We start from the raw sequence: 24671 nt of genomic DNA, 5'->3' as shown, positions 1-24671 counted from the left end.
CTATTTTTCTTACAAGTTCATAGAGTAAAATATACTGCTGTGCAGAGCGTTGTTTTTTTACTTTAAAGTTAGGGCGGTAATTGGGGGCGCAAGCCCATAGGGGACGGCTTTGAAACTATAGTTCAATGCTCTTTTTTTGCTCTTTTTATCCCTGTCCTCTCGGACCGGGAAGGGGGCGCACTGCACTAGCACGAATGCTGAAACCCGGGTCCCAATAACACCGCGAACGGACAACATGGGCGCACCAGGCCGCACAGGGACCCAGCCCACCGAAGGGCCACTTGCCTCCGCACCGAGGACTGTTTGAAACGCTAGACATTCGTCCCGTGAAGCAAAATCACGCATGCTGGAAAGGTGCAAACCAGCAAGTAGCGAGTTTCCTCCCAGCCCGCTGAGCAATTTGAGCATTTCGAGTCACTAAAATAACCACTTTTTGCCATCTCTAATAATAATAATAATTGAAAAAGCAGTATGTACACGGTTAATAGCCTAGCTCATTTTAAAATATCATCTCGCATTTTTAGTTTTTTTATTTAGAGATATATTTTATTTTATCGGAAACGTTTTCCGTCATAAGTTTTTAAATTGTTAAAATTAAAGCTGTATGGTACCCATAGCCCATAGTGCTATTTTTTGCTTAAAAAAGTACGAAAGGCGCGCTGCTTTAAATCTTAAAATTTTCCTTATATATTCAGCTTTTGCTTTTTGGATTGATAAAATTTTATACTAACATGATTATATTTTCTTATTTATTCCTGTTTTATTCATTCTTTTCTCTTGTACATACAAACGCTCAATTTTATTTTCACACTGCAGCAACGTAAAGAAGAAATTTTTGTTCCCGCCTTTGGTTGGCACCTTTGTTTTTGCCTCCCGTTGAAACAGCGCTGTTGGCGCTACTGCATTTGCTTTGTTGTTGCTACCGATATTATTCAATTTGTTCATTTTGCTGACTTGCTGTCACGAGACAAAGGGAAGAGAAGAATGCTTTCGGTACGTTAACTGCAGAGCAGAGCCGCAGCCACGCAGTCAGCTGAAAATAATACATACACAATCAGAACTGCGTCGAGCTTCGTCATTGTCACGCGCGTTTAAAACAAAAACTCGGCAGAAACAACCCTCTGCTCAACGTGCTCAGCTTGGATTTCGGTGAGAACCCCATGATAATATCGTATAGACTTGAATAAACATGTGACTGATAAAATGGGGTTTTTCTTGCCCTTTTGTCGTAACGCCATTCGGAAAAGCAGATTTATATTCTTATTTTGAACTTCTAGTGTTTCAGCGTCTTGTAATCTTTGCAAAAAATGGCGTGGACCAAATTCCAAGTGCTGCTGGCCGTCGTCATGGTTGTCACTGGGTCAATAAACACACTCTCAACCAAGTATGTATTTAATTTTACAAATTTTCCACGTTTTGACCCAAACCTATTCAAAGAATTTTTCTCCAATAACGGCTATAAGTTATACTATTCAATGCTCTGATTTAATCGACATATTGGCTCTCATTCCATTCTAATTATTGAATTTATTGATTTGATTATGTACATATTTGAATTTTAGGTGGGCGGACAAAATGACGTCGGTGGGCAGTGATGGCGTCGACCGGCCATTCGTGCACCCTTTCCTGCAGGCCTGCGGCATGTTCATGGGAGAAATCCTCTGTCTGGTCGCCTTTAAAATAATCTACTGGTGCACCATGCGCAGAGGGGACACCTCCGAGAGCGAAATGACCATCCTCAGGGGCAACCAGAACTTCAATCCCTTCATATTCCTCCCACCAGCCATGTGTGACATGACAGCCACCTCCATCATGTACATTGGTCTCAACCTGACTTACGCCTCATCCTTCCAAATGCTTAGAGGTTGAGGAAAATTTCATTTGTTTGTGATTGTTGCTAATATTTTTATTTGTAAACAGGTTCTGTGATAATCTTCACTGGCCTCCTCTCGGTTGCATTCTTGGAGCGCGTGTTGAAGTGGAGGGAGTGGTCCGGAATAGGCTTCATCATTTCCGGATTGGTTGTGGTTGGTCTGTCGGACTTTGTCAGTGGCGCCCACTCTGGAAACCACGGCCGAAATGATGTTATTACTGGCGATGAGCTGATCATCATTGCTCAGGTCATCACTGCCACCCAGATGGTTTACGAGGAGAAGTTCATTAATAAACACAACATTCCAGCCTTGCAGGTATGAATATTAAAAAAATTGTCTAAAGGATTTTTAAAAAGCTTCTAATGTTTATTCGCCTTAAAGATAAGAGTAAAGTTTTCTTACAACGGAACTCTTGGTTTGTGACGCTCTATCATGCAATTTTTCATCTCGATTTTCAATTCCAATTTTTGTTTGATTAGGATGATTTTTAGTAAAGAGCCTCCCCTTGACGAGAGGTATGGATTGATGGGTCAATTTTGACACCGAAAATCTCCTAAATTTACCATAGAGGTAACATCAGGTGCCTCCATCGTAGTTACTTTTTAATTCAGAGAAAGGTTTATCAGTAATTTTCGTCTAATATCTGGAAAGTCTTTATGTTTGAGGCAAAAAAATGCACGTTAAAATGGAATGAAACCAGGGCCCCCTTGTAAATTCCTTGAAATTTATGTAAATTAAATATCGAACTGCAATCATCAGCTACTAATATTTTACAAGCAGTAATGATAAAATTATAAGAAATTGCATATTAATTTAACGAGAAGTGACGGAAAACTTCATTGACATTCCCGGGGCATTTCACAAATGAACCCGTATTCATGATCGCACGGGTCATCGAAGAGTCTCTCGTGCTGCAAGTTGACGCAGGTGACCCTGCCTGGGCCGAAACTGTCTGGCTGGCTCAAGTACCACAGCATTGGATTCACCTCTCGTTTGCTGGTTGTCCAGATATATTTCCCTGACTCGTCCTTGTCGGTTCCGGACGTCCAGTAACTTGACTCTGTCAAAAATCATTTTGTTTAAACAGATGTATTGGTTTTTGTCCATTTTCCGCACCGGTTTGAATTTTCTCAACCTCTGCAAGCTCAGACCTGGTCTCGATTTCAACCAAGTGCAGTCCATGTGACTTGCAGAAATTGTCAGCCGCTTTCCACGCAACCTGGAGGGAAAATATTACATTTAATTTAATTTCTAAAAAGAGATGATAGCGTACCTTGCTGTGATTTGCGTAATACAGTCCAGTGTTGAGCCTCATCATGTTCAGTTTCGTTCCTAAAACAGTTAAATTGAGATTTGTTTCCTCTTAAATTGTTCAGAGTTTACCAGCAAATATGCAGTTCAAATTTCTCTTCTTGCAATCACAGAATTTAGCCTGAAATTTTTAACACATAATAAGAACTCTCTGGAATATCAAATTTCTCACCGTTTTATTGATGATGTAGCTTTTTTCATCCTCTGCCTCCCTGCGAGCTTCATTGAGTTTGTTTTGCAGCTCCCTCTTGTCTCTCTTGCATAGTCTCAATTCCTAGATCAGTTTGTTAGTACATTCCGATTTCAAGCAAAACCTACCTGATTTAAAGGAGAGCTATCGTTTGCGTGAATAGCCAGACTCGAGAGCAAAACGGTTAAAACCAAGCAAATTTGCCTGCTGACCATTGTGCCCTAGCTGTCGAGTTCAAGATACTGATCTCTAGTCGCAGTTATGAGCGGCAAGAGGTGACAATTGGATGATGAGCTACTTAAAATGTTAAATATTCTGTCCCTCAGTGCGTCACTCAACAAACGGACGGTTTGACCCAATTTAAATCTATTTCCAGGCTGTCGGATGGGAGGGCATTTTTGGCTTCTCTGTCTTGGGACTGCTGCTGGTGCCCTTCTACTATTTGAAGGTTGGCTCTCCCTTTAGCGGAAATCCTCGTGGAGTTCTTGAGGACCCGTTTGACGGCCTCATCCAGCTGCGGAACAATCCCTGGCTCATCTGCGCCTTCTTTGGTGAGAATTTCCTTTTTGAATTTATTCATTTCATCTTATTTTGTAATTTTTTCACCAGGAACGGTCTTCAGCATTGCATTCTTTAACTTTGCTGGAGTGAGCGTGACTAAGGAGCTCTCTGCCACTACCAGGATGGTTCTCGACTCTGTCCGAACCCTGGTCATTTGGGCTGTAACCCTTGCGCTTGGTTGGCAGCAGTTTCACTACCTACAGGTGACTAATTTACAAAATCTTATATTTATATACTTGGGCCAAGGCTATTCAGGAATGAGATGAGAGTGACTTTTAAGGGCATTTTATTTTGGTCATGATATAAGTCAGCTTGCAGCTAACCGTTGTTGATAGTCCCATATATCGCGAAAAAAACCATATAATCCAATGAGGAATGGTAGTGGGGAGTTGTCACCATAAACCATTTGATTCCACTAGGGCTCTAAAAGAAAAATCCAATGGTATTTCGTTTTTGTGTTCCTGAAGAATAGAAACTGAGCTTCAGCATTTAAGAGGCGAATTCCATGTAGATGTAAATCAAAATCCATTAAAATAATCAGACTCTTAAAAAAGCCAGATAAATTTATAAATAACGAGCTTCCCATAGCAGTCATAAAAGAAGTTATATATTTGTGTCTCTCTTTTTTGGCATTTGGTTGAAGGAAATGAAATTAAAATAAGTTTTTCGCGTCACAAATATTTTATTATCTTTTTCCCAGATTGTTGGCTTCTCTCTGCTCATCCTGGGCATGTGTGTATACAACAAAATCACCCTGGTGCCGTGCATCAGAAAACTAGACAGCCTGTGTCGCACCTCTGTGGACAACTCGGACACAGACGTCTTGGTCGTAAACACCCCAGCCTCCGAGGCGACAGATACAGAAGAAGGGGATCACTCTCAAGCTTGAGTAAGACTGACGCTGGTCTCTTATCTTATCAAGTAAGTCAGAAATCATGTAATAATTTGTAAGGAGATAGACTTGACTGAAAACTAAAGAAACATCTGTGTAAAATGGTGCTCACTCGTCTATATTGACTGATCAAAATGGGGATTGGGGCTTTCAGTTGATTGTTCTCATTTTAAATCTAATTAAGAGATATATAGTGAGTGTAAAGATTAAAATGCATTCCATTGGTGGGAAAAATCAAGTCGTATCTCTTGAAGCTCCCATGTTAGGGGAATCAAGTCTTAGATTCAAAATGCCATGAACGGAAAATATAACTCCAAGGGATCGAAAGATCTGAGGAACAGCGTTATTAATAAGTTGTTAAGAAGCTAGTTACAGATATAGATATTTAAGTGTAATTAGGTTGTTAAAATATTTAATATTATCTTACTTGTGTGTCATTTCAAACTTTAATGCAGGAATTATGGACAGTATATGATATTCAAAAAATATTTTTAAATAAACGTTTCTTGTATACCAAAACCAACAAGACATTTTTAAGTGCATTCGCTTTTACCTACTCAATTATGTATATTTTCTACTTCAAGCAACAATAGTTAAAGTGTTTGTTATGTCATTAATGGACATAAACAAACTGTGACTCTTGCATTGAGTGGCGACCAGGGATTCTAGCCGACGAAGTAGGACTCACGCTGGGATGATACCTCCGCCACGAACACATTAGTCGCAGCGACAAAAAGTAGAGCACCTCAACCGCGCTCAAAATGCTAAAGCCGAGAAAAAGACCAAGCAAACCACCGGTACTGCCTGGTAGAAAATAAGCAATTTGATTTGTTAATCATTATTCACGACCGCAATTATTACCGACAAAATCAGCAAAGCCAAAGATTTCATCCATCTGATAAGTAGCAACTTCAGTTTCAGGGAAGAAAAGATGGATTATGGCATAATTGTCCCTGAAAGGGTGGAATAAATTATTCGGTCAAGGTTTTAGTCTGTTAATAGTAGCCGTATCTCACTTGAAGTATTTGACGTCTACATTCTTGTCCGCGAGGGGTGGGAACCTAAGTGTTGCGTTGAAGGTGTCGGACAAAAGGGAGGCAGTGATTTTCGATTGGTACGTGATCTCACTACAGCCGGGCAGGCACTTACACGATGGCTTTTCAGCGGTTCCGTTTTCAGCGTCGTCGTACAACTTGACTTCCATCATAGCTATGAAATTATTAATGAATACATTATTCCCTATGGGTGGATTTTCAGGGGGGAACCTGGTTGGTGGGTCTTTTTTTAGAAAGCAAAATCTCCCACCCCTGACAGTCCCTAATTTTATTAAAAAAAAATTATGGGACTGTACCTCTGGCATCTGTCGCGCATTTTTCGTCTTTCTTGCCGCAAATACGGGTTTGCTGCCCCTCTGAAATAATTTTCCTGTTTATTGTTCAACTCAAGTAAATAAAAATTCGTTCCAGCTTAATTTACTAAAAGTAATAAATTACTGGGCATGAAAAATAGGACACAGCCGCAGTTTGCCAGTGTGAAGTTCGCCTCGCACTCCTGCACGCAATTGTGCTTGGTGTAGGTGCGGTAGAAATGGAGCTTCCGCTCAAATGCAAAGTAGCAGTTTCGCTTTCGTAGGGAAACTTTGGCCACTCGCTTCGTTGAGCGACGAACTTGCGGCTGCACTGTTATGTAGTTCTCAGTGGCTGGCCGAATAGCGAAACCAAAACTAGACAGTTTCGGTGTCTCCACGGGGCTGTGCAACAGCATCTGAAACGCATGAGTATTTTTTTCTGAATTACAGTCAGAGAAGAAGGATTGTTATTTTTAAATGGGTCTAAGTGTTTGCTATTTTGTCCGTCCGGTTTCTTCCAAAAAAGAAAAAAAACCGCAAGAAAATGCTGTTTTTGACAGCAATTTATTGATTTTTTAGTTAAATTTTCACGAAAACCACTAAAAGGTGCGATTTTTCATAGTGCAAATTTCATGAAATTGGTTTAAATTACTTTTAAACCATCAATGCTTAAAAATCTGAAAATGTATAAATTTTACTGAAATAAAACACTTTTTTAGTCGTGGGAAAGCAAGAATTTTGTTATTAATAAAACTGCTGAAACATGTCTGGTAATTTCCGAAAATAAAAATTGGCAGCCTTTTTGTCAATTTTTCACTCAACTTTGCATGGGCTGGTCCTAAAAAAACGTTGAATTTTTCATTCAGAGACAGCAATCTCTTGGATTTTTTCGGTCTGTGTAATTGTGGAGGGTTTGAGACTAACTTTGAACCCAACTGAGGCAGTTGAGGAGCAGAAGTACTCGTTGATCTCGTTATCCAACACCAACGTCAACCCTAAATGCTTGCCGGCTCCGACAGGTCGCCACGGTAGAGCATCGTGCTGCGCATCTGGGGGGTAACCTTCCTCGGGCGTCCAGTCCACGGCCGGAAATGGGAATGTCAGGTTCAAGTCCGACAAGTCCTTGCTAAATAGGGAATTGTTAAACTGAATTGTTTGGAGAAAAAAATCTTACGGATTTCTGAAGAGCAGCTCTCTGGGCACTTTGTTGAAGGAGCAGCACAGTCCCTCGTCGGTCAGGGCGGTGTTGAACAAATTGGTGCAGTTCCTGTTCTTGCTCGACCACGCACATGCAACGAGCATTTCGTGGCACGGCTGCCCACCCTGAAATCCATTTTTATAAATAAAAAATACGTCCCCGAGCGCATTCTGGAATGACTTTTATCATGAACTCTTGGACTGTAGCCCATTTAGGGGCCACTCTATTCTCCGGGGTGGTTGGAGCTGCGGTGGTGGTCGTTGCGTCCTTGTCGTTGGAGGCGAGGGATGAAGGGGGTGCTGGTGGTGGTTCGTCCACGGAGCAGAGGTCTTCTAGCAAATATTTCTCCACCTTACTTTTGGGGTCCTTGCTGAAATTAATATGCTGATAACTCGTTTTCTATTCCTCTTAAAGGTGGTACTTATATTGTGTTAGTTAAATTTTCTTCTTTAGCATTGGTTTTAACTGTTTTTTCATGTTACCTTTATTTGTAATATAAACAAAGCCATAATTATTAATGAAAACATTCAAATTTTTAGGCCTGATCAAAAAAGAGAAATTGTGAACTAAACCTTTTTAAAATCCGTTCAGCCACGGTTTTCCTGATGTTATTCATGTTGCAAATAGTAAAAGCCGGAAAAGGAATGTCGGTGATGCCCGTAGCGCTGGTCGAAAATGACACAATCACCGGATTTTGATCCCACTTGCGGTAAAGTTGCGTGATCAGCACGACCGCCCCGATGAAAGCTGTGGCAATAGCGCTCGCCCAGAAAATCCTACAATCGCAATTTTCGTTGCTGAATATAAATTTATCTTAAATCCAGCTCTCTCACCTTTCAATCCAATGTCGTTTTGGCTCACCAAGATACTGCATTCCATGCAGGGACGTTTTCTCGCAAAAATGAGCCGCGTGGATTTTCAGGTTCCACGACTCATGGTCTAATTCTGAGCCGGATATACCGCTGAGGGCGGAATTCGGCTTGAAGGGTTGCAAATGGGTATAAGTGGGCTGTTGAAACTTTGGAACGTCAAGGTTGTTGCTCCATCGGCTCACAACGATAGGAACTTAAATTTGATCGGGATAACAAGTTATTTTTCATTATTAAAATTCTAAAAAAAACCTTTAATTGTGAATAGTATTGAAACTATGAAAAATAGTAATTGATTTTTTTAAACCAAGACATATGTTGGGGAAATTTAACTCGTTAGTGAACTTACCAAGTTTATTGTGTTAACGCAATTTCAAGTGTTTTAGCCTTGCACATTTTTTTAATTTCTGTGGATGCACTATTTTAAATTATTTATCACTCAATCTTTATTTAATTTTGCTTAGTTTTGTGCCACAGATAAATTTTCTATCGATTTCTATACTTAAAATTAGAAACTTGAATTTTCACATCTTATTTCAAATTAAAAAACTGTACACGTGTTTATCTTCCCTTGAGAATTCGACAATGCAGTCATTCATCTATAAAAATGCCGTTACCTGCCGCTGCAGCTTGAAGTTTCCTCCCCCGATGCATACTTCCCTCTGATTTCAACGTTGTTCACCTTTGACAGCTCAAGGCAAAACTGCAATGCAGGTTGTCTTTTTGCGGCACAAAACGAGTGGCAAGTGTTTGTCTTAGTGTCATTGCAAAACCTGCTTTCGCGTGTCTCATAAAATATTCAATAATTGCACCTGCTCTAGATTTTTATCTATCAAGTAAAGTAAACATATGGGTCTTAATTACATGTTCCATTCGTAAATATTTTATTGTCCAAGTTCATATCAAAAGCGAACGTTTGCAGCGGTTTGGTTGATTTGCATCAGCTTCAACATCGGATAGTACAAAAGCGGACGCACGTCGATGGCCCACAAATAGTCCAAGTGGTTGAAAGACTTGAGGGGCACTTTGTACATCCCCTTGCAGTTGCCGATTTCCTTGCAAAGTCGGTTCACGTCCTTGTACAGATCCATTTTTAATGCTTCTCAGGACTTAATTACAGAGAAGAACTCACGATTTCACTTGACATCCAGTCGTTCTCGCTGTAGTGAAGATAGACTGGCACGGTGATGCGATTGAGTTTGTAACTCGGCGGCAGCATTGATTTGTAAAGTCGTGGGTTGCGTAACGCACCATAGTCGTACTTGCAAAATCGACCTGACAAAAAAATTGATGGAGAATAAGGGAAAAGGAGGAAATTGACTTCATCCATGCGGTCAATTATCACTATTCTTTTTAAATTCAATTTGGATATTTGAGTCTCTCAGCGGACCAAAATATCATATATTTTTTAATTTTTTTTCGTGCTCACCAGAGTCAATTAGCTGCGAGTAATGTAGGATAGACTTTGTTGAAGTTCCTGCTGGCGCATGGCTGAAGACGACGGGCAACATTGTCTATACCAATAAGATAAATTTCATTATTTAATGTCAATTAAAAATTAGTAATCAAAGTGCACCGTATTTAGTTGCTGAGAGTTGAAACCAAAGAGCAAGAACATGATGTTGCTGCAGACGTACTGGGTGGGAATTCCATCTCTGCACAGCGCTTGGCTCAAAGACTCTGTTAAAATGTTGCTTGGAGCGAACTCATTTGCCCCCAGCATCGATGACGCGAACTGTAAATTTTGAATTTCAATTATCATGTAAATTCTACTGCCTGAAAACCCACGTCGGTTATGTCAGCGAAAGGAGTGAAAAGCCTGATTGGAGTTTTGACGTTACTCATGTAAGCAACCGGGCTGAGCGCGTGCATTTGCTTGATTTTCGCGTTGTACTCAGGCCTGCTGGACGCAAGGACGAAGAACATGGTGGTGCCCATCGAGTGGCCAATGTAGGTCAGTTGCGAGAACCGCGTTTTTTCCAGGACGTAGTCGATCTCTGCGGGCAGATCGTACAAGGCTCCTTCGTCGAACCTATTTATTTTAAAATTATTAAAGAAATAAAAAAAACTGAAAATTTGACTCACGTGTACTGCCAAAAAGCGGAGTCACGGGTGGTCATGGTTGCGTGCTCCCGAGAATAAGTATTGCCCCTCATGTTCGCCATCCAAACGTCATATCCGTACTCGTGCAGCAAGTAGACTTACGACATTACGATTTAATTTTTTAATGCTATTTAACATAATTATATACCGAGGCTTTTTTCCGGACCAAATTGAACCCAATCTGCCGAGCTGCTTAAGATTCCGTGCTGCAGAAACACAGGCTCGCCTCCTCGATTTTTGCTTGGCATTCTGTGCATCGTTAAAATATAGCCGTCGCTGGTGCGCACCAAATGAGTTTCCACCTTGTAGCCTCTTCGTGCAATCATTTCGGGCTGGAATAATTTCATTTAAACACTCTATTGCATAAAATTTACTTGAAATTAAATAGACCACAATGAAAGAAAAAAATACACACGCAGGCAAAACTAAAATGCCAATTTGACAATTTTTTCGAAATTTAAAGAATTTCCGTTTTATTTTTCTCCACCCGCGATCAGATGGATATCATTTAGCAAAAAATATTATAGTATTGTAAAAAGTATGAAATAAAATTAATAAAGCATCGTTTCCGGTTACATTTGCTCACGAAAAATTATTTTTCCGGTTAAAATAATTTAAATTCGAATAGTTGAGCACTTACCGTCGGTTTTCCAACATCGGGATGCACTTGGAGGAAATTTGAAATTGGATTATACTCATTTTGCACCCTTGGTATCCGCAATGCGACATTGAAGTTTCTCGCAAAGTTGCCGATGCTCTTGAGAAACTGTAGGATCTCCTGGTTGCTGCTATCCTTCACCAACAACAGCAGCACCGCCAGCAGGAGCAGAGAGCCGCCGCGCATCTTCTTTCGAGACACTGGGAAAGCACAATGACCCTCAGTCTGTTTTCTGTTTGGTTCCATCCCATCAACAATTTCTAGTGAAACTACGCAATGCCCCTCCAAGTCAATAAAATGTACACAAATTACTTTCCGGCAGGAACAAATCAAAGCAAACCTGCAACTCGACTGTTTATAAAACAAATCTTGCGGCAACAGAGAAGTGTCTTCACGAATCTGCGACTCGATGGAAACTGATGGCTTAGAAGTGATTGAAATTCAAGCAAAGGGAGCCAAATAATGAGCTGCCGCGAGTATGTCCTAAAACATGGCTCGATCGGACCCTCAACAAGGTCATCTGCACGTGTCTGATTAAAAATTCATCGGCATCTGGATGAACAAGCCTATACAATATTTTGTTTCAAGGTGCTTCCAATCATTGAATAACAATTGGAGTCTAAAAAGGATGTGTATGTGACGAACAATAGGAAGAAAAGGACTGAAAATCACACGTAGCATTTCCCTTGTATTTATAATTTATTTAAGAAAACATATTTATTTCAACATCCCAGCGCGGCGGCCGATTGAAAGCCCAATGTAACTTACAATGCATTTACAACTAATTATTCGACACTAAGCTGAGTAAACAGCATCACGGGATTTTTAACACAGGACAAGATATGTAGATATTGATTTTTCGAAATTCAAGGATTCGCCCTCAGGTAATCTTTAACGTCAATGAACTTTGGGCCACCGAACCAGTCCTGCAGTACGATCTGCTCGATCTTCAGGGTCGCAAAGAAGAAATCGTGATCTGCCAGAAAAGAAATTTCGTAATTATTTAATTGAGTACTAAAGCAGACACTCTCACCTTTTGGCCAACCAGCCATGGACGGGTGACGAGGGAACAGAGCTTCTTCAGCCAGTTTTGCTGCTTGAGTGCCATTGGTTAGCTGAAAATTCCATTTAAATAAGATATTTAATTTCTTTCGTCAATTCAACTTCTTACCTTCCACATTTCACCAGTGAGAGTGAGGTGAGCGCATCTAGGGTCTTCAGGGTCAAGTTTCTGGTTCTTGCAGTAATCCGTTTGAGCAAGGGACATGCCTAGCGAGCACTTCCTGTTTACCTGCAAACATACAAGCTAATAAGTAATCACTGCACAGCAGACACTACAAAAATAATCTAAAAAAGAATCACCCTTGTTATCTTTAAAAATAAATCTTATATCTTATATATAGTACAGCAAAAAGTGATGAGTTGCTAAAAATAGAAATGCCAGTGTCCAGGTCAAGTTTCCTGAAATAATATTTCCTTGAACTGTGCACTGGTCAGCAGGTCAAAGGACAGTTAAATTTAGATCTGCGCGAATCTGCAAATCTCTCGGCACATCAATCAAGCCATTAAGCACGGCAATAAAATGAATGGGCTATGTCACGACGTCAATTCAATTGGAATCGCAATTGTCGAGTTACCGCGAGGTCGTGTGGGGTCAAGTCGAGCGTTGTCATGTACAGGTAGGGGATTCCGGAGCCCTTCTCAACGGGTCCATCGCTGACCGACTGCACGGTGACGAAAGGGTAATTCTTGCTGTGCGGCAGTGTGGACTCGGTGGCCACGGACGCCCAGTCTGCTTTGTGCATGATGTAGCGGGCCATTTTTGCTGCCTCGCTCGGCGCAGGAGGGTCACCGTTTGGCGAGAAACCTTCAAATTTTAATTGCATAATTATATAGTCTTAATTTCTCATTTCAATTATAAAATTTACGGCTTTCTGATAACCCAAAAATCTGCTTATATTTTTATTTGGAAACATTCTAAAAAAATCACCCCTTTATGTGTATTTATCACTTTCCGGTCATTATTTAATTTTTTATTTTTTCATTCAAACAAAATGGTTAAGTCAGCAGTTTTTATTTTGTTTTAGCGAGACAATTAGTTTGCTCACGGCTCACTTTTTATTTATTTTAAAGCAGCTAACGGGTCAAAAGAGAGTACAAGTGATTACGACAGGTCAATGACGCGTAATTTTTATTTGAGACAAAAAGGTCTACACAGAGGTTAGCAGGTCACGGATGCAAACTGATTACACACAGGACACATACATGCAACATACACAGTGTTACATTATTATATTGGTTATTTAGTTAGACGATGATTTACAGAAGCTGTTAGAACCAATTGGAAAGCACCAAATTAAAAAAAGCTTTTTATTCCTCGTAGCAGATCAAAACCCTTTTCTTTTTATTTTCCTTCTCCTCTTTCTTATCAACCTGCGCTTCTTCCACCACCCAATCCTCAGCAGCAGGCTCCTCCTTACCTTTGCGAGTCTTCTCTGGAGGCGCGATGTTCAGGGATTTCATCCTGGGGAAGTTCTCGCGGTCGTGTTTCCAGTTGTACCTCGTGCTGGGGCCGCCGTGTTCGTTAACGATGCCGTCGCCGCCGGCGAGGCGCTCGTACCTTTCATTACGCTCAGGCTCCTTCCAGTATCTGGAAAAAATTTCTCGCTAAATTTCAAGTATAATATTAACTAAATAACGCCAACAGCCGACTACGCGTACAAGCCCCTATACCTAGACACGTGTACATTAATACTAGACCACACACATTTTTATCAATATATAGAGGGAAAAGTGATAACATAATGAAATGGATGGACATGTAAATGTATTTTTTGAAGTTTGCTCTGTTGAACAGAAATTTTATTTTCATCTCCTCACCTCTCCTGCTGGTGATGCTGGGGTTGGGCATGGTACCTGTTGTGCTGATTGGGGTGGTATTGCTGCTGTTGCTGGTTCCTCTTCAGCTCGTATTGCTTCACGTCGTCGAAAAAGTGGTCGTCATCCTCATGGACGGAAAACAGGCGACGCTTGGAAAACTGCACCGCTTCTTCAAAAAAATTATCCGCTTCAGGGTAGTCGTGGTGTTTGTTGTAGTTCTTCTGGTACTTGTCGTGCTTCTTTTCGTATTTATTACGCTCGTCGTTGTGGTAGTTTTTCTTGAACTCATCGCGCTTGTGGTATTTTTCGTACTTGTTGTGCTTGAATTCCTTCTCGTAGTATCCCTTTCCACCTTGATACCTGTATTTTGAGCTTAATTTGATTTCTGGTAAAGCTCGAAAGTTTTAGAAATAATTTTTGTTATGTGAGGAAAATCAGAGCAAACTCCAAGCTATAATTCGGAATTATTTCTCCTTAATTTCCAAGAGAAAAATGCAGGTGATAAACAAATTAGGACAAAATCAACCACTGTGACGAACAGAGTCGACCCAAGATATATCACGTTCTCACATCACAAAGACGGCTTTTATTAAAAATAAAAATAGGTATATTTACCTCAAACGACATTAATTTCCAATCCAAAGACATGCAATAACCCTTTTATTATTTTAATAAATCATCCATGCACCAATTCCTAGCATAAATCACGTACCTCTGGTCATTGTATCGGGGCTGGTATTCGTCCCTGCCGTGGTCAATTTCATTCGACTCGTCGCTGTCGATACTCTCCCTGCTGTAGTAGCCCTCATCCCTGGGCTCAGGGCTGTGCTTTTCATACTTCTTTTCGTACTTGTCGTATTTCTTGTACTTGTCGCTCTTGTCGTACTTCTCGTGCTTGTTGTATTTCTCGTAACGCCCGTCGTACTTCTTTCCTTTGTCCCATCGCTCCTCCGAGCCCTTGTGGCCTGCCTCGCTCAGGTAAACGCAGAGCGCGAGGATCACGAGAAAAGCGAGACGCATCTGTGAAACATTTAATATGATAAGTTTTTTTATAGCTTTTTGTTTTCCTCAATAATTAACTGGCAGAGAAAAATTGAGTTTAAATAATTTTTGTCCCTTACACGTTACAAACTAACTTCTTCAATTCAGTGGCGGACCATTATTTTGAAAATTTACGCCTGACCTCACACAATAAGATATCAGACTGCTTGCTGTGTAATTGGCCCGATGAGCAAATAGAAAAATTGTGTACCGCGATTGTCCCCTTGATTGTGTACACACAGGGCGTGCGTCAGAGCGAGCAAAGTGACAAGAGAGCCTGCCGACTGCACACTCCAATTGGCGAGGCATCGAGGAAATGACTGAACTCAAATCTAATCAAAAGCCACAAACGACAGTCAACAATGGGACACTGAGTGCTTATTTTAAATTAAACATTGCATTGAATTTAAATATTATTATATATATTAAATAGATAAGAAAATTATGTTATTATTTTAATTTAATGAGATGCTCTTGGAGTTGATGGAGGTATTTGCAAAAATGTATTTTTTACCATTGAAATGGCTTTCCTTGAATTGTAATTACAGCTCGGCTCTAAATTTAGCAACGTCGGATTTTATGCCAAAATTGCTAGATGAAATCTGCGTCTTCCGCGAATCAAGCTCAGGTGCCAAAACTCACCTTGCTCTTCTGGACTGTGCGAAAAAGTGCCCTCGAATCTGGTGATGCTGCGTTCACCCCTTGTAAAAAAATCCCCTCACAGTTTCTTACTTATTTGGCGTTTTTTGACTGGGAGCTTCTCCGCAGAAACGTTTTCTTGGGCGTTTGGGACGCAACTCGTCGGCGTACGGCAGGACCAAATTAGATATCAGCTGTATCCTCCTCTACTACCGTGGAGAACGACGACTCTCAAAGCTCGAAGGGAGACACAAACGGCCGTGGCGGGGGCCTTTCTCGCCGCCGGTCGTGCTTTTCAGCGCCGAGACAAGACGAGAACCAGTCTGTTGCTCACTCACTTACAAGAAACCACAACACTTTTATCACCACACACTTGACTTGATATAAATAAATAAAATTTTTAATTATTCTCAATTAGCAGTCATGTTATGCTTAATATTCCAGATCTCACTACAGTTTCAGTAGGATTTTAATTTCATTTAATAAATTTTACTGGTCTCTGAGGGCTCGATGATGTTGAAATAACTCGTACCATGAAAGTATTTTTCAACAAAAGAATTTGAATGACGCCGGAAATTCTTTTGTGTCATTCGTTCTGAAAAATCGGATAAAAGAAAAAAAAACATTACATTAATGCTGCCGCTGATTTTGATATTTTAGTTCACTCGTCAACTAAAAGCCTTAGAATATTTTAATCCACGAAATTTTCTTGAATTTAAAGAATTTATTGAAGCTTCTCTCAATCTTCATCAACAAAGTGCACGCGAGCATGGTTAAAATTAAAAAAAAAAAAATGAAATTGTTATTGCCGCTTGTGACTTACTCAGAGACGAGTGAATAAACTATGTTGTGCAATGCGCGGACCTAATGCATGCAAGAAATGCAAAGTTTGCGAAACGTATACTAGCATGCGCAAATAAAGGATATCGCTGCTGTCGTGTCAGCTATGTGTGCCCATTGAATATTAATAGCATATTATGGCAGATAACCATGTGGCGGTGGCGTATGGAAACTTTTCTGATTAGTTAATATAAGGAAGTGACAATACACTTGTTTTTAACCAAAAATTTCATGCTTATTTTCTCGAAAAATTTTTGAGATAAATAAAACTAAAGACCTGCTTATTTCCCTTTCCCTGTCAAATTTTCTGGCCCCCTAAAATTATAAATATGGTAAGGTAATAAAATGAATAGGCAACAAAAGGATTTTACATCTCACTCAAATTTTCAAAGAGATCGAGGAGCATTCAAGTTCAACTGTATTTTATCAGCTAAAAGATGATGTACAACGCAGAGAGAGACAACATCTCTTGAATCAGACTGCGCGCAACATTGTAACTATATATATCAGAGAGTAAGGGGTCGAAAACTTACCTTGTCTTGTTTGAATTTTCAAGCCGCATGGCATAATCATCAAATCAACACATTGACAAGTTTTATCACTGTTATATGACAGATGAGTTTACACGAAGCGCCTATAAATTGTGTTAAATTTTATGGCGCTTAGATTAATTCGCATAAAACTTAATCGCAGAGTTTATTGTATTTACTTAAAAAACTGATTTCAATATAAAGAGGATAAAAAGCCAACATCTCAAGTCAGAGTCAATATTTAAATTGAGCAAATAAGGATTACTGGCAATCAGTCAAGCGCTGGGATTGGCCTGAGGCGCCTGCATCTTAATCTCTCGAAAGTGGAGGTGCGCGAGATTACGTAACGAAAAACGCACGGTGCCGGCTGCTAGACAGATCACTTGGCCCACAGCTGAACCAGAGCTAGGACCTCCAGCATCATTAGCATCACAACAACAACAGAAGCGGTTTATTTTGGCTGAGAAAATGACGGCTAAGATCCCAGCAGTGAAACTCTCCAATGGATTTGACATGCCAATTCTTGGACTTGGAACCTGGAAGGTGAGTTGCAGCCAAGAAAAGTATAATATCGTCGTTAAAACACCTGAATTGATTTTGTAAAAAGGATAACATGTATACGCTAAGTATAAAAGAAGAGGGGTGGGGTCGATTATTTTGAATGACCAATTTTTAAAATTCCAAATACATATTCGGATGCCTTATGAGTATTTCTCTGGATTAAGCACACAAACTTTAATAATAAAAGTTAAAAATTACAGAAATCTCACAATTACATAACTAAATTTGTCAGAACGATGACTATATGAAAATTCTATGCAGTTTTATCAGCAATCTCTAGCACTATATCTCTATAAAAATCTATCATATCACAAATTAAACACAGAAAATGATTTTTTGTAATCGTCTAGTTGTCACTTCAAGCAGAGTACAAGGAGTGCACTTTATTGATTTAATTTAAAACTGCGCAGTCCTCTCCGGGCGTGGTGGGTCAGGCCGTGAGGGACGCGATTGACGTCGGCTACCGCCACTTTGACTGCGCCCACTGCTACGCCAATGAAGACGAAGTTGGCGAAGGACTGAATGCCAAGATCAAGGAGGGGGCCGTCAAGAGAGAGGACCTCTTCATCACCAGCAAAGTATTAAGACCAAATTTAAATTATAAATAAATCTTACATTGTTGTTTGCTTATAGCTATGGAACACAAATCATCCCCCAGAAATGGTGATCCCTGCTTGCAAAACGACCCTGAAAAACTTGGGTCTGGAATACTTGGACCTCTACCTGATCCACTGGCCGTTGGGCTACAAGGTATTCAAAAATGCAATTTCAATTTTAAAAAGATAAAAATAGCAATTTAATTTTCTTTTTTTAGGATGGACTTGAGCGTTTCCCGACTGACGAAAACGGCAAAATGATATTTAGTGATGCAGACTTCGTGGACACCTGGCCCGAAATGGAGAAGCTGGTTGAGATGGGACTCGTCCGATCCATTGGCTTGTCAAACTTCAACAGCCAGCAGATTGATAGAATTTTGAAAATTGCTAAAATTAAACCCGTGGTCAACCAGGTTGAAAATTTCAATAAATGCTACTAGGAACGAAACAAATATCATTTTTTGCAGGTTGAGTGCCACCCTTACTTGAACCAAAAGAAGCTGATGGAGTTTTGCAAGTCCAAGGGCATTTCCATCACAGCTTACTCTCCACTAGGCTCTCCTGACCGACCTTGGGCAAAGCCAGGTGAACCTGGCCTGCTTGACGACAAGAAGCTGAAGGAGATGGCTAGCAAGCTGGGCAAGAGCGTCGCGCAGCTCGTCATCAGATACCAGGTATCATCTCGCAAACATTGCGAATTATTATTTTATCAGAAATTATTTCAGGTTGAGCGTGGGAACGTTGTCATCCCCAAATCGGTGCATAAGGAAAGGATGGCCGAAAACTTCAACGTATTTGATTTTGAACTAGGCGAACAGGGGATGCAATACATCGACTCGTTTGACTGCAATGGAAGAGTTTGTGGAGAATTAGGGTAAGTGATTGGTTCGAAGCAATGCAGTTATGATTTTATTTTACATTTTCAGGGCCATTGACCACCCTCACTACCCGTTCCACATTGAATTTTAGATAGAAGAATGATGAAATTGTAGAAAAATGATTGAGTTTGAATTAAAACCATTTGATTGTAAACCCTAGTGAACTTTAACTACCACTTTTAACCCCCGCAGAAAGCGTGTCTAAGATTTTTGGTGAAAGATTTTTATTTTGTACGAGACTTGCACATTTGGTAGGCAAATCGTAAATCACAGAAGTAATTAAAAACCTGTCTAGTTTTGAGGACAGTTTAAAAAGCTGCCTGCTGACGCGTGTTAATTGGCAATGAAGGAAAACTGGCCGCTTCAACACGCACTGTAATTTCCTATTTGATACGAATCTCTAATTAGATTTTAAATTGCTCTATTAAACTGCATCCTGAGTACGATGGGTATAAAAGCCCTGCGCTGCATGGTTGAATCACATCAAAATCTACTTGGAACCACAACCAACCAGAGGGATGAAAGTGCTGTTTTACCTCGTTTTGGCTCTTTTTGCCACCACTGCGGTAAGAAGATCCAATTTTTCCACAGAATATGAGCGACTTTAGAGCGTGTCATTTAGGTGGAAAGTGTAGCACGAAGAAGACTTGTCACTCATTCGGCACTGCCTCCAATTTCCGCAGGCAAGTATACTTCATTACAAATTATTTGAAAAAATGCAATCACACAGTATGCGCATTTTATTCAAAGATCTTTTACGACTAGCGTAGCACCGGTGGAAAAACAGATATTTGGATCAGCCACTGTGTCCACCACTTTTCCTTGGCCAGCGTCTATCACAATCAACAAACCATTGCCACCTTTTTTAACAACCCTGTGCAGCGGTGCTCTTCTCAGTCCTTTTTATTTGCTGACGTCAGCTCTGTGCGCCCTACCGTAAGATGACACAAATCGCAATAATTTGCATAACGTTGACCCAATTTTTAGCCAAGCTAACTTGACCGTATTTCTTGGGCCTGTGGACCCAACCTCTCCTTCAGTACTGCCCAATACCATGTCCTTCGGAGTGCCGGCGGGAAACTCAATTCCCTTTCCAGGCTTCAACGCTTCCAATTTGTTGAACAACATCGGTCTGATTAAGCTGCCTTTTCCTGCACCGGTTCCACCTTTTAATTTGAAACCCAACCGTGCGTTTTATTTTTATTTAGACGCAGTACACCTTTTATTTAATAAATTTCAGCATTTATTGGAACTTTTGGTCTACCATCACCAATCGATCTTTTGAGTAACCTAGCAGGACCGACGAGTTATTTGAACGGATGGACCCAGAATGTTTTAAACAGTGGCATTAACAATCTCCTGAACTGGACATCACCACAATCGATCCTTCCAAATGTTGACTGCAAGTTGTACTACGCGACGTCGACTTTCGATATCGCAAAAGAAAACATCTGCTTTGTTAACAACGTAACTGGAACCCTCGCCAATTCGTTGCAGGTGAGATTAAAAAATACCGAAAGTGATACAAAGACTGCGTGAATTGTGTTTTTAGATGAACAGTGGTTCACCCCTTATCACGTTGAGCAAAATTACTGGCGCATATGTTCTTCGAGCGATTGGCTCCTTGGCGTCAGACGGCACTGGACCTTTGATTTTTACAAAAATTGACTCCTTCCTGCCTTGGATTATTTCTCAAATTACCCTTCCTTAATTTTTTCAGCACGTTTTTGAAAATGATTTTAAGTTTCGACCCAATATTTGAATAAAATAGTGTTATCATGCAGCATAATATCTATTTTAAATTTCCGCTAGATCCTGATCTCGATAAATTAAATTCTTAAAAATTAACACTTGAATATGATGATGCTGTGTGTTTGCAGACTGTTTCAAAGGAAAAAATGTGGTTCAAGACCGTAAATATTAAGACGTTTTTCAAGGATGACATACATCCTGTGCTGAGCACCGCATAAAACGAATAAAAATATGCATTACATAATTGATTTTCGCTGCGGTCGTCATCAAGTGATCATCCAGTTCTTCCACTAATTATAAAAAGAAAATAATCATGCAAAGTTTGATTATTTTAACTTTCGATATCTTGCGGCACTAGTTTTATTAGTGAATCAATTATAACATAAATCTAGAAGACACATCTCCGTGCATGACACAACAGGCATTATTTAATAGTCTAGGAAAACAACATTTAAATTTGATGAAGCCCGCAGGATACACATTGAATAACTGACTCATTCGTGGTTTATCACAATGATTAATGGCAGATATGAGTTTGAGAGGTTAGTTACGATAGTGCGTTCAGCACTGCAGTTTAGCCACTCAGTTCTTGGAAAACCCGAATGTCAGAAGAGAAAACTGCTTTGAGTCTACCTTAGATTTCTTCTTCAGCCCTGGAATCCGAGCAGACCCTCCAGCTGATTTTCTGTCCACGCCATTAGATCTTGGCACAGGGGCAAAAACTGGAGTGTGTTTGACATTATTGCTTGATTCACTACACAAAAAAAATAATAATAAAAATTTAAGCTTCATGGATTAATATACAAAATTTATTAAGCAAACCTTATGTCAGCAATATCTTTTCCATCATCTTCATTAAAGAGATCCATGATAGATTTAGAATCGCAAAAGTACCTGAGAAAATGTTTTAAGTTAAGATCTGAATTCCAAACCAATAAATTTGCACCTACTGGCTGACATTTAGCCGCTTTTTAAATGGGGACAATTTCTCATTTCTCTTTCTCTTGTGGATGATAGGAGACTTCACTGGAGACTTAAGAGCTTGACTGCTAACGTCACTGCTCTTATTGAAAAGAGGCTTGCGGAATTTTATTCTTGACAAGTTGGGCTTCAAAGGTGCTAAATCTGAATATTCAAGGTCGCTGAAGGAAGACTCTTCAGTCTGAGATGTTGGGTCAGTCTCGTCCAGAGAAGACAGTCCAGAATCTAAGTTCACTGCTGGCGTAGACTTGAATGGGCTTTTGACTGATGTCGGCGTGCTTCTGTCCAATGTGTACCTATTGATGATAGGAGAAAGTGGCACACTCGACTTCCTGGCAAAAGGGTTTGATGCGATTCTCCCTGGATCGTGAATTGTTAGAGATTGCTTCGTTGGACTGTTCTCAATTTGCTCTATCAAGCTTTGAGAGCTTGGCGTCTTCATGTCGCTGTCCTCCTTGGCTTCAGAGGAAAAGTAGGAGGAGCAAACTTTCACTTCATTCCCTACTCTGCACTCCACCTCAGACTTAAGTTTGCCTTCAGGTTTGGTCGAGTAGAGCGAAGTCAATTCCAAATCAAGCATCCAAGTTGATGGCCTGGCCACTAATAAAAATACAACACTTAATGAGTGTTTTGTGTTTTGCTAGTATTCAGTAAAATACCCATTTTAGGCTTTGGAGTTGGGGTTTTCATCGGAGCTGCTAGAACAGGTTTTGGAGTTGTGACAAAGGCAGTGACTGGTCCGTCGTATCTGAGATCAGGCACGGTGAAGTTTCCGCTCCATATGCTACTCGAGGGCATCTAGTGTGCGAGAAAATTTAGTCAAGCCTGTTTTTATCAATTTAAATAAAAAAAAGGTCTCAGCCACGTAGAGGGTTGCAAAAAGACAGCATTTTTTAAACACTACGCTGGTAAAACCCATTTTCTATTTTTACCAATTTATTCTGGGCATAATTGTTCAATCAAAAGTTATATTCCAGTCAGAGGAAATAGGATTTTTCATTTTTAATTATTTATCTTAAAATCACGTAAAATAATGTTAAAATCACGTAAAATAATGTTAAAATCCCATTCAATTTAAGGATTAAAACAACTTGCTTTAACAAATTGGTTGGATAGGTATAACAAATAATTTCTTGCAATTTTTGCGCGTGAGATTGGTGAAAATTGACTGGAAAACAGCCGTGAAAATCTGGATCGTCATAATATACAACAGCTGCCCAACTTAAGATGAATTTTAGTCCAGTGGCAAATTTTAGCCGATGGCTAGCAGCTGACAGAATTTGAAAAGCAAAGTTTAACAGTGCATACGGCCCTATAAGCAGGTGATCTATTTTTCCTATCCCACTTTTCGATTTTTTTCAAATTTTAAACCAGTGGCTGGCTGAGACATCTATATTATAAATAAAACTCACGTTGTTCATGTCAAAGTTGGCCACTTTGTGCATGTTGTGAGGGTCAATGTTGCCAATAGCTAATTGGAATGCGTCGTCATCACTCATCAGGGTTCCAGAAAACGGCCCCGTTCCGATTTCTTGGCCATCAATCGTAGCCAGTCGCCTCTTCCTTGGATCAAAAACCAATTGCTTTTGGAAGGTCAAGTCTGCATTTGCAACTTTCTTGATATACTCCTCGTCAACTTTTGTCTTCAAATTCAAGAAACTAGGAAGTCTCTTAATTGCCTAGAAATTTTCAAATGAAACCAGTTCCAAAGGTGAATATGGCCTGCTTACATTCAGAAAATCAGGATCACTGGTGGCCATGACAAATTTTTTAGCTTTAACCAAGCCAACGCCTGGAAGAGAGCTGACATAATCACAGCCAGAGAGGATACAAATATGCCGCAACTTTGTCAACAGATGCTCTGGAGATTCGTGGGGTCTGTTCAGCGTCAAGTGAAGTTTGTCTGCCCTCACCATGAATCCGTTTCCATTTATGTCAAGTTTGTAGAAAATCTGTAAAAATTGTCTGACATAAATATTCGAATAAATCAAAATTGAACATGTTTGATTTTACCTGCGTGCAACCAAAGAGGATCAAATCAGAATCCTCTGTAATAATAGCCTGCGCAATTCCCTGTCTATTTAAAAACGCCAGCTGAGCATCTGCCTCGTGAGGGGCGACGATATAATCAACCTGAGAATACACATGAATAAATACTGAAATTTTAGCATTTCAGAATTATTACATCCAATCGCCTGGCCAATTTGATCAGCTCGATTGCCATGCTGTGGTTCACATCAACACTCCTTCTCAAATAATCTCTGGCTTCGCTTACCCTGCCAGCTCTCATCAGTTCTTCAGCTTTTTCTTTGTTTTGCTTACGAGATCTAATAAAAACCCAAATTTAAATGAGTTTGTTATTACTAACAGAAAGTACGGATAAACGCACTCATGACGCTTCTTCTCTGTATCTTCCTTGGCTTTCAGTCGGCGACCGTCAAAAACTAAAATCGGCTTTATCTTGTTAGCCAAAAGCATGTTCAGCATTTTCTGACCGTATCCAACAAACCTGGATCACATTAACAAATTTCATGGTTTTTTAATAGAAAAAAGTATCTTTTTACCCAAGGGTCTTTTCTCCTTGAGCGAGTCTGTCAGCACAGGAGAAGGCACCTCTGTGCAGCCACACGTACGCGTCAATCGCCACTGTCTTGCCGGCAAGTTGACTCACATTAACCTTTGGGATGTTTAGTCAAATGAAATCACAATTAACAAAAAAGTCACGCTATGTAACTCACAGGTTCTGTGGCCTTTTTCAGGAAAGGCAAAAGCCCGGTGACACCCATGACTGCAAAACTTGCTAATTTCCTTCAATTCTTGAATGGGATGTGCTGATCTCCAGCCAAAAATATAAAGCTTTACGTTCGCATGTTGCGAAATGGTCGTTACAATTGTTCAAATTAAAAGAATTAAGGTGCTGCTTAAGTTTAAAATCTATGCATGACCGACAGCTAACACAACACCAAAAT

The 24671-nt window shown here is 40.1% G+C and overlaps 8 protein-coding genes across 10 annotated transcripts; 3 read left to right on the top strand and 5 right to left on the bottom strand.

The window, feature by feature from the left end:
• Window positions 1-914: 914 nt before the first annotated feature.
• Window positions 915-5354, top strand: Tango9 (transport and golgi organization 9). The gene is made up of 7 exons (XM_065477131.1): window positions 915-1149; window positions 1278-1384; window positions 1563-1864; window positions 1921-2189; window positions 3752-3926; window positions 3985-4139; window positions 4637-5354. The coding sequence occupies exons 2-7, from the start codon at window positions 1308-1310 to the stop codon at window positions 4823-4825; spliced, it is 1167 nt and encodes a 388-aa protein (XP_065333203.1). The 5' UTR covers window positions 915-1149; window positions 1278-1307; the 3' UTR covers window positions 4826-5354.
• On the bottom strand, window positions 2493-3657 carry LOC135935070 (C-type lectin domain family 4 member F-like). Its single transcript, XM_065477132.1, has 6 exons — window positions 3504-3657; window positions 3358-3459; window positions 3258-3306; window positions 3148-3206; window positions 2991-3093; window positions 2493-2934 (listed from the first exon to the last, which is right to left on the bottom strand). Exons 1-6 carry the CDS (start codon window positions 3588-3590, stop codon window positions 2711-2713), a joined length of 624 nt encoding a protein of 207 aa, XP_065333204.1. The 5' UTR covers window positions 3591-3657; the 3' UTR covers window positions 2493-2710.
• LOC135935065 (pickpocket protein 28-like) lies at window positions 4599-9040 on the bottom strand. Its single transcript, XM_065477125.1, has 11 exons — window positions 8861-9040; window positions 8208-8439; window positions 7947-8150; window positions 7555-7744; window positions 7351-7499; window positions 7101-7302; window positions 6322-6592; window positions 6180-6239; window positions 5845-6037; window positions 5690-5781; window positions 4599-5632 (listed from the first exon to the last, which is right to left on the bottom strand). The coding sequence occupies exons 1-11, from the start codon at window positions 8895-8897 to the stop codon at window positions 5442-5444; spliced, it is 1821 nt and encodes a 606-aa protein (XP_065333197.1). The 5' UTR covers window positions 8898-9040; the 3' UTR covers window positions 4599-5441.
• Window positions 9041-9099: 59 nt separating this feature from the next.
• Window positions 9100-11458, bottom strand: LOC135935068 (lipase 3-like). Its single transcript, XM_065477129.1, has 9 exons — window positions 11345-11458; window positions 10987-11204; window positions 10495-10678; window positions 10329-10443; window positions 10032-10275; window positions 9820-9978; window positions 9673-9757; window positions 9376-9518; window positions 9100-9319 (listed from the first exon to the last, which is right to left on the bottom strand). The coding sequence occupies exons 2-9, from the start codon at window positions 11188-11190 to the stop codon at window positions 9146-9148; spliced, it is 1308 nt and encodes a 435-aa protein (XP_065333201.1). The 5' UTR covers window positions 11191-11204; window positions 11345-11458; the 3' UTR covers window positions 9100-9145.
• Window positions 11459-11684: 226 nt separating this feature from the next.
• On the bottom strand, window positions 11685-15859 carry CREG (Cellular Repressor of E1A-stimulated Genes). 3 transcript variants are annotated; one of them, XM_065477128.1, is made up of 8 exons: window positions 15658-15859; window positions 14597-14904; window positions 13885-14244; window positions 13485-13654; window positions 12642-12871; window positions 12176-12295; window positions 12038-12119; window positions 11685-11980 (listed from the first exon to the last, which is right to left on the bottom strand). In XM_065477128.1, the coding sequence occupies exons 2-8, from the start codon at window positions 14902-14904 to the stop codon at window positions 11871-11873; spliced, it is 1380 nt and encodes a 459-aa protein (XP_065333200.1). In that variant the 5' UTR covers window positions 15658-15859; the 3' UTR covers window positions 11685-11870. The 3 variants fall into 3 exon arrangements, with proteins under 3 accessions (XP_065333200.1, XP_065333198.1, XP_065333199.1); XM_065477126.1 differs by having other exon boundaries at window positions 15568-15858; XM_065477127.1 differs by lacking the exon at window positions 15658-15859 and adding an exon at window positions 15137-15237.
• Window positions 15860-17276: 1417 nt separating this feature from the next.
• Window positions 17277-19123, top strand: LOC135936581 (aldo-keto reductase family 1 member B1-like). Its single transcript, XM_065479441.1, has 7 exons — window positions 17277-17477; window positions 17906-18073; window positions 18129-18245; window positions 18310-18504; window positions 18559-18765; window positions 18817-18965; window positions 19018-19123. The coding sequence occupies exons 1-7, from the start codon at window positions 17403-17405 to the stop codon at window positions 19058-19060; spliced, it is 954 nt and encodes a 317-aa protein (XP_065335513.1). The 5' UTR covers window positions 17277-17402; the 3' UTR covers window positions 19061-19123.
• Window positions 19124-19249: 126 nt separating this feature from the next.
• On the top strand, window positions 19250-20758 carry LOC135936582 (granzyme-like protein 1). The gene is made up of 6 exons (XM_065479442.1): window positions 19250-19535; window positions 19592-19652; window positions 19740-19905; window positions 19957-20156; window positions 20210-20466; window positions 20522-20758. The coding sequence occupies exons 1-6, from the start codon at window positions 19488-19490 to the stop codon at window positions 20678-20680; spliced, it is 891 nt and encodes a 296-aa protein (XP_065335514.1). The 5' UTR covers window positions 19250-19487; the 3' UTR covers window positions 20681-20758.
• A 271-nt stretch (window positions 20759-21029) lies between these two features.
• On the bottom strand, window positions 21030-24622 carry tos (Exonuclease tos). Its single transcript, XM_065479842.1, has 11 exons — window positions 24441-24622; window positions 24267-24379; window positions 24092-24211; window positions 23888-24029; window positions 23716-23835; window positions 23433-23654; window positions 23115-23381; window positions 22362-22500; window positions 21672-22302; window positions 21544-21615; window positions 21030-21475 (listed from the first exon to the last, which is right to left on the bottom strand). Exons 1-11 carry the CDS (start codon window positions 24486-24488, stop codon window positions 21304-21306), a joined length of 2046 nt encoding a protein of 681 aa, XP_065335914.1. The 5' UTR covers window positions 24489-24622; the 3' UTR covers window positions 21030-21303.
• Between the last annotated feature and the right edge of the window lie 49 nt (window positions 24623-24671).

Source organism: Cloeon dipterum, chromosome 2 (assembly GCF_949628265.1).
Source record: "Cloeon dipterum chromosome 2, ieCloDipt1.1, whole genome shotgun sequence".
Taxonomy (NCBI): domain Eukaryota; kingdom Metazoa; phylum Arthropoda; class Insecta; order Ephemeroptera; family Baetidae; genus Cloeon; species Cloeon dipterum.
Note: the sequence above shows the minus strand (reverse complement) of the source record. Positions and strands in the feature narration are given on the sequence as shown.

Bases quoted from the DNA above. Each gene is read 5' to 3' on its own strand.
- LOC135935065 (XM_065477125.1), bottom strand. From the start codon at position 8,897: ATGCATCGGGGGAGGAAACTTCAAGCTGCAGCGGCAG. The intron at 8,151-8,207 runs GTGAGAGAGCTG...TTGCGATTGTAG, and splicing joins AAACGACATTGGATTGAAAG to GATTTTCTGGGCGAGCGCTA. The intron at 6,038-6,179 runs GTACAGTCCCAT...ATAATTTCATAG, and splicing joins ATGCGCGACAGATGCCAGAG to CTATGATGGAAGTCAAGTTG.
- LOC135936581 (XM_065479441.1), top strand. From the start codon at position 17,403: ATGACGGCTAAGATCCCAGCAGTGAAACTCTCCAATGGATTTGACATG. The intron at 18,074-18,128 runs GTATTAAGACCA...GTTTGCTTATAG, and splicing joins ACCTCTTCATCACCAGCAAA to CTATGGAACACAAATCATCC. The intron at 18,966-19,017 runs GTAAGTGATTGG...TTACATTTTCAG, and splicing joins AGAGTTTGTGGAGAATTAGG to GGCCATTGACCACCCTCACT.
- LOC135935070 (XM_065477132.1), bottom strand. From the start codon at position 3,590: ATGGTCAGCAGGCAAATTTGCTTGGTTTTAACCGTTTTGCTCTCGAGT. The intron at 3,460-3,503 runs GTAGGTTTTGCT...AAACTGATCTAG, and splicing joins ATAGCTCTCCTTTAAATCAG to GAATTGAGACTATGCAAGAG. The intron at 3,207-3,257 runs GTAAACTCTGAA...TAACTGTTTTAG, and splicing joins TTTGAACTGCATATTTGCTG to GAACGAAACTGAACATGATG.
- LOC135936582 (XM_065479442.1), top strand. From the start codon at position 19,488: ATGAAAGTGCTGTTTTACCTCGTTTTGGCTCTTTTTGCCACCACTGCG. The intron at 19,536-19,591 runs GTAAGAAGATCC...CGTGTCATTTAG, and splicing joins CTCTTTTTGCCACCACTGCG to GTGGAAAGTGTAGCACGAAG. The intron at 19,906-19,956 runs GTAAGATGACAC...CCCAATTTTTAG, and splicing joins TCAGCTCTGTGCGCCCTACC to CCAAGCTAACTTGACCGTAT.
- tos (XM_065479842.1), bottom strand. From the start codon at position 24,488: ATGGGTGTCACCGGGCTTTTGCCTTTCCTGAAAAAGGCCACAGAACCT. The intron at 24,030-24,091 runs GTGCGTTTATCC...GGTTTTTATTAG, and splicing joins ACAGAGAAGAAGCGTCATGA to ATCTCGTAAGCAAAACAAAG. The intron at 22,303-22,361 runs GTATTTTACTGA...TATTTTTATTAG, and splicing joins AACTCCAAAGCCTAAAATGG to TGGCCAGGCCATCAACTTGG.
- LOC135935068 (XM_065477129.1), bottom strand. From the start codon at position 11,190: ATGCGCGGCGGCTCTCTGCTCCTGCTGGCGGTGCTGCTGTTGTTGGTG. The intron at 10,679-10,986 runs GTAAGTGCTCAA...AAATTATTCCAG, and splicing joins CCGATGTTGGAAAACCGACG to CCCGAAATGATTGCACGAAG. The intron at 9,519-9,672 runs GTGAGCACGAAA...TTTTTTTGTCAG, and splicing joins CTCGCAGCTAATTGACTCTG to GTCGATTTTGCAAGTACGAC.
- CREG (XM_065477128.1), bottom strand. From the start codon at position 14,904: ATGCGTCTCGCTTTTCTCGTGATCCTCGCGCTCTGCGTTTACCTGAGC. The intron at 12,872-13,484 runs GTAAGGAGGAGC...TAAAATTTGAAG, and splicing joins TCCAGAGAAGACTCGCAAAG to GTTTCTCGCCAAACGGTGAC. The intron at 12,296-12,641 runs GTAACTCGACAA...GTATGTTTGCAG, and splicing joins TGACCCCACACGACCTCGCG to GTAAACAGGAAGTGCTCGCT.
- Tango9 (XM_065477131.1), top strand. From the start codon at position 1,308: ATGGCGTGGACCAAATTCCAAGTGCTGCTGGCCGTCGTCATGGTTGTC. The intron at 1,865-1,920 runs GTTGAGGAAAAT...ATTTGTAAACAG, and splicing joins ATCCTTCCAAATGCTTAGAG to GTTCTGTGATAATCTTCACT. The intron at 2,190-3,751 runs GTATGAATATTA...ATCTATTTCCAG, and splicing joins ACAACATTCCAGCCTTGCAG to GCTGTCGGATGGGAGGGCAT.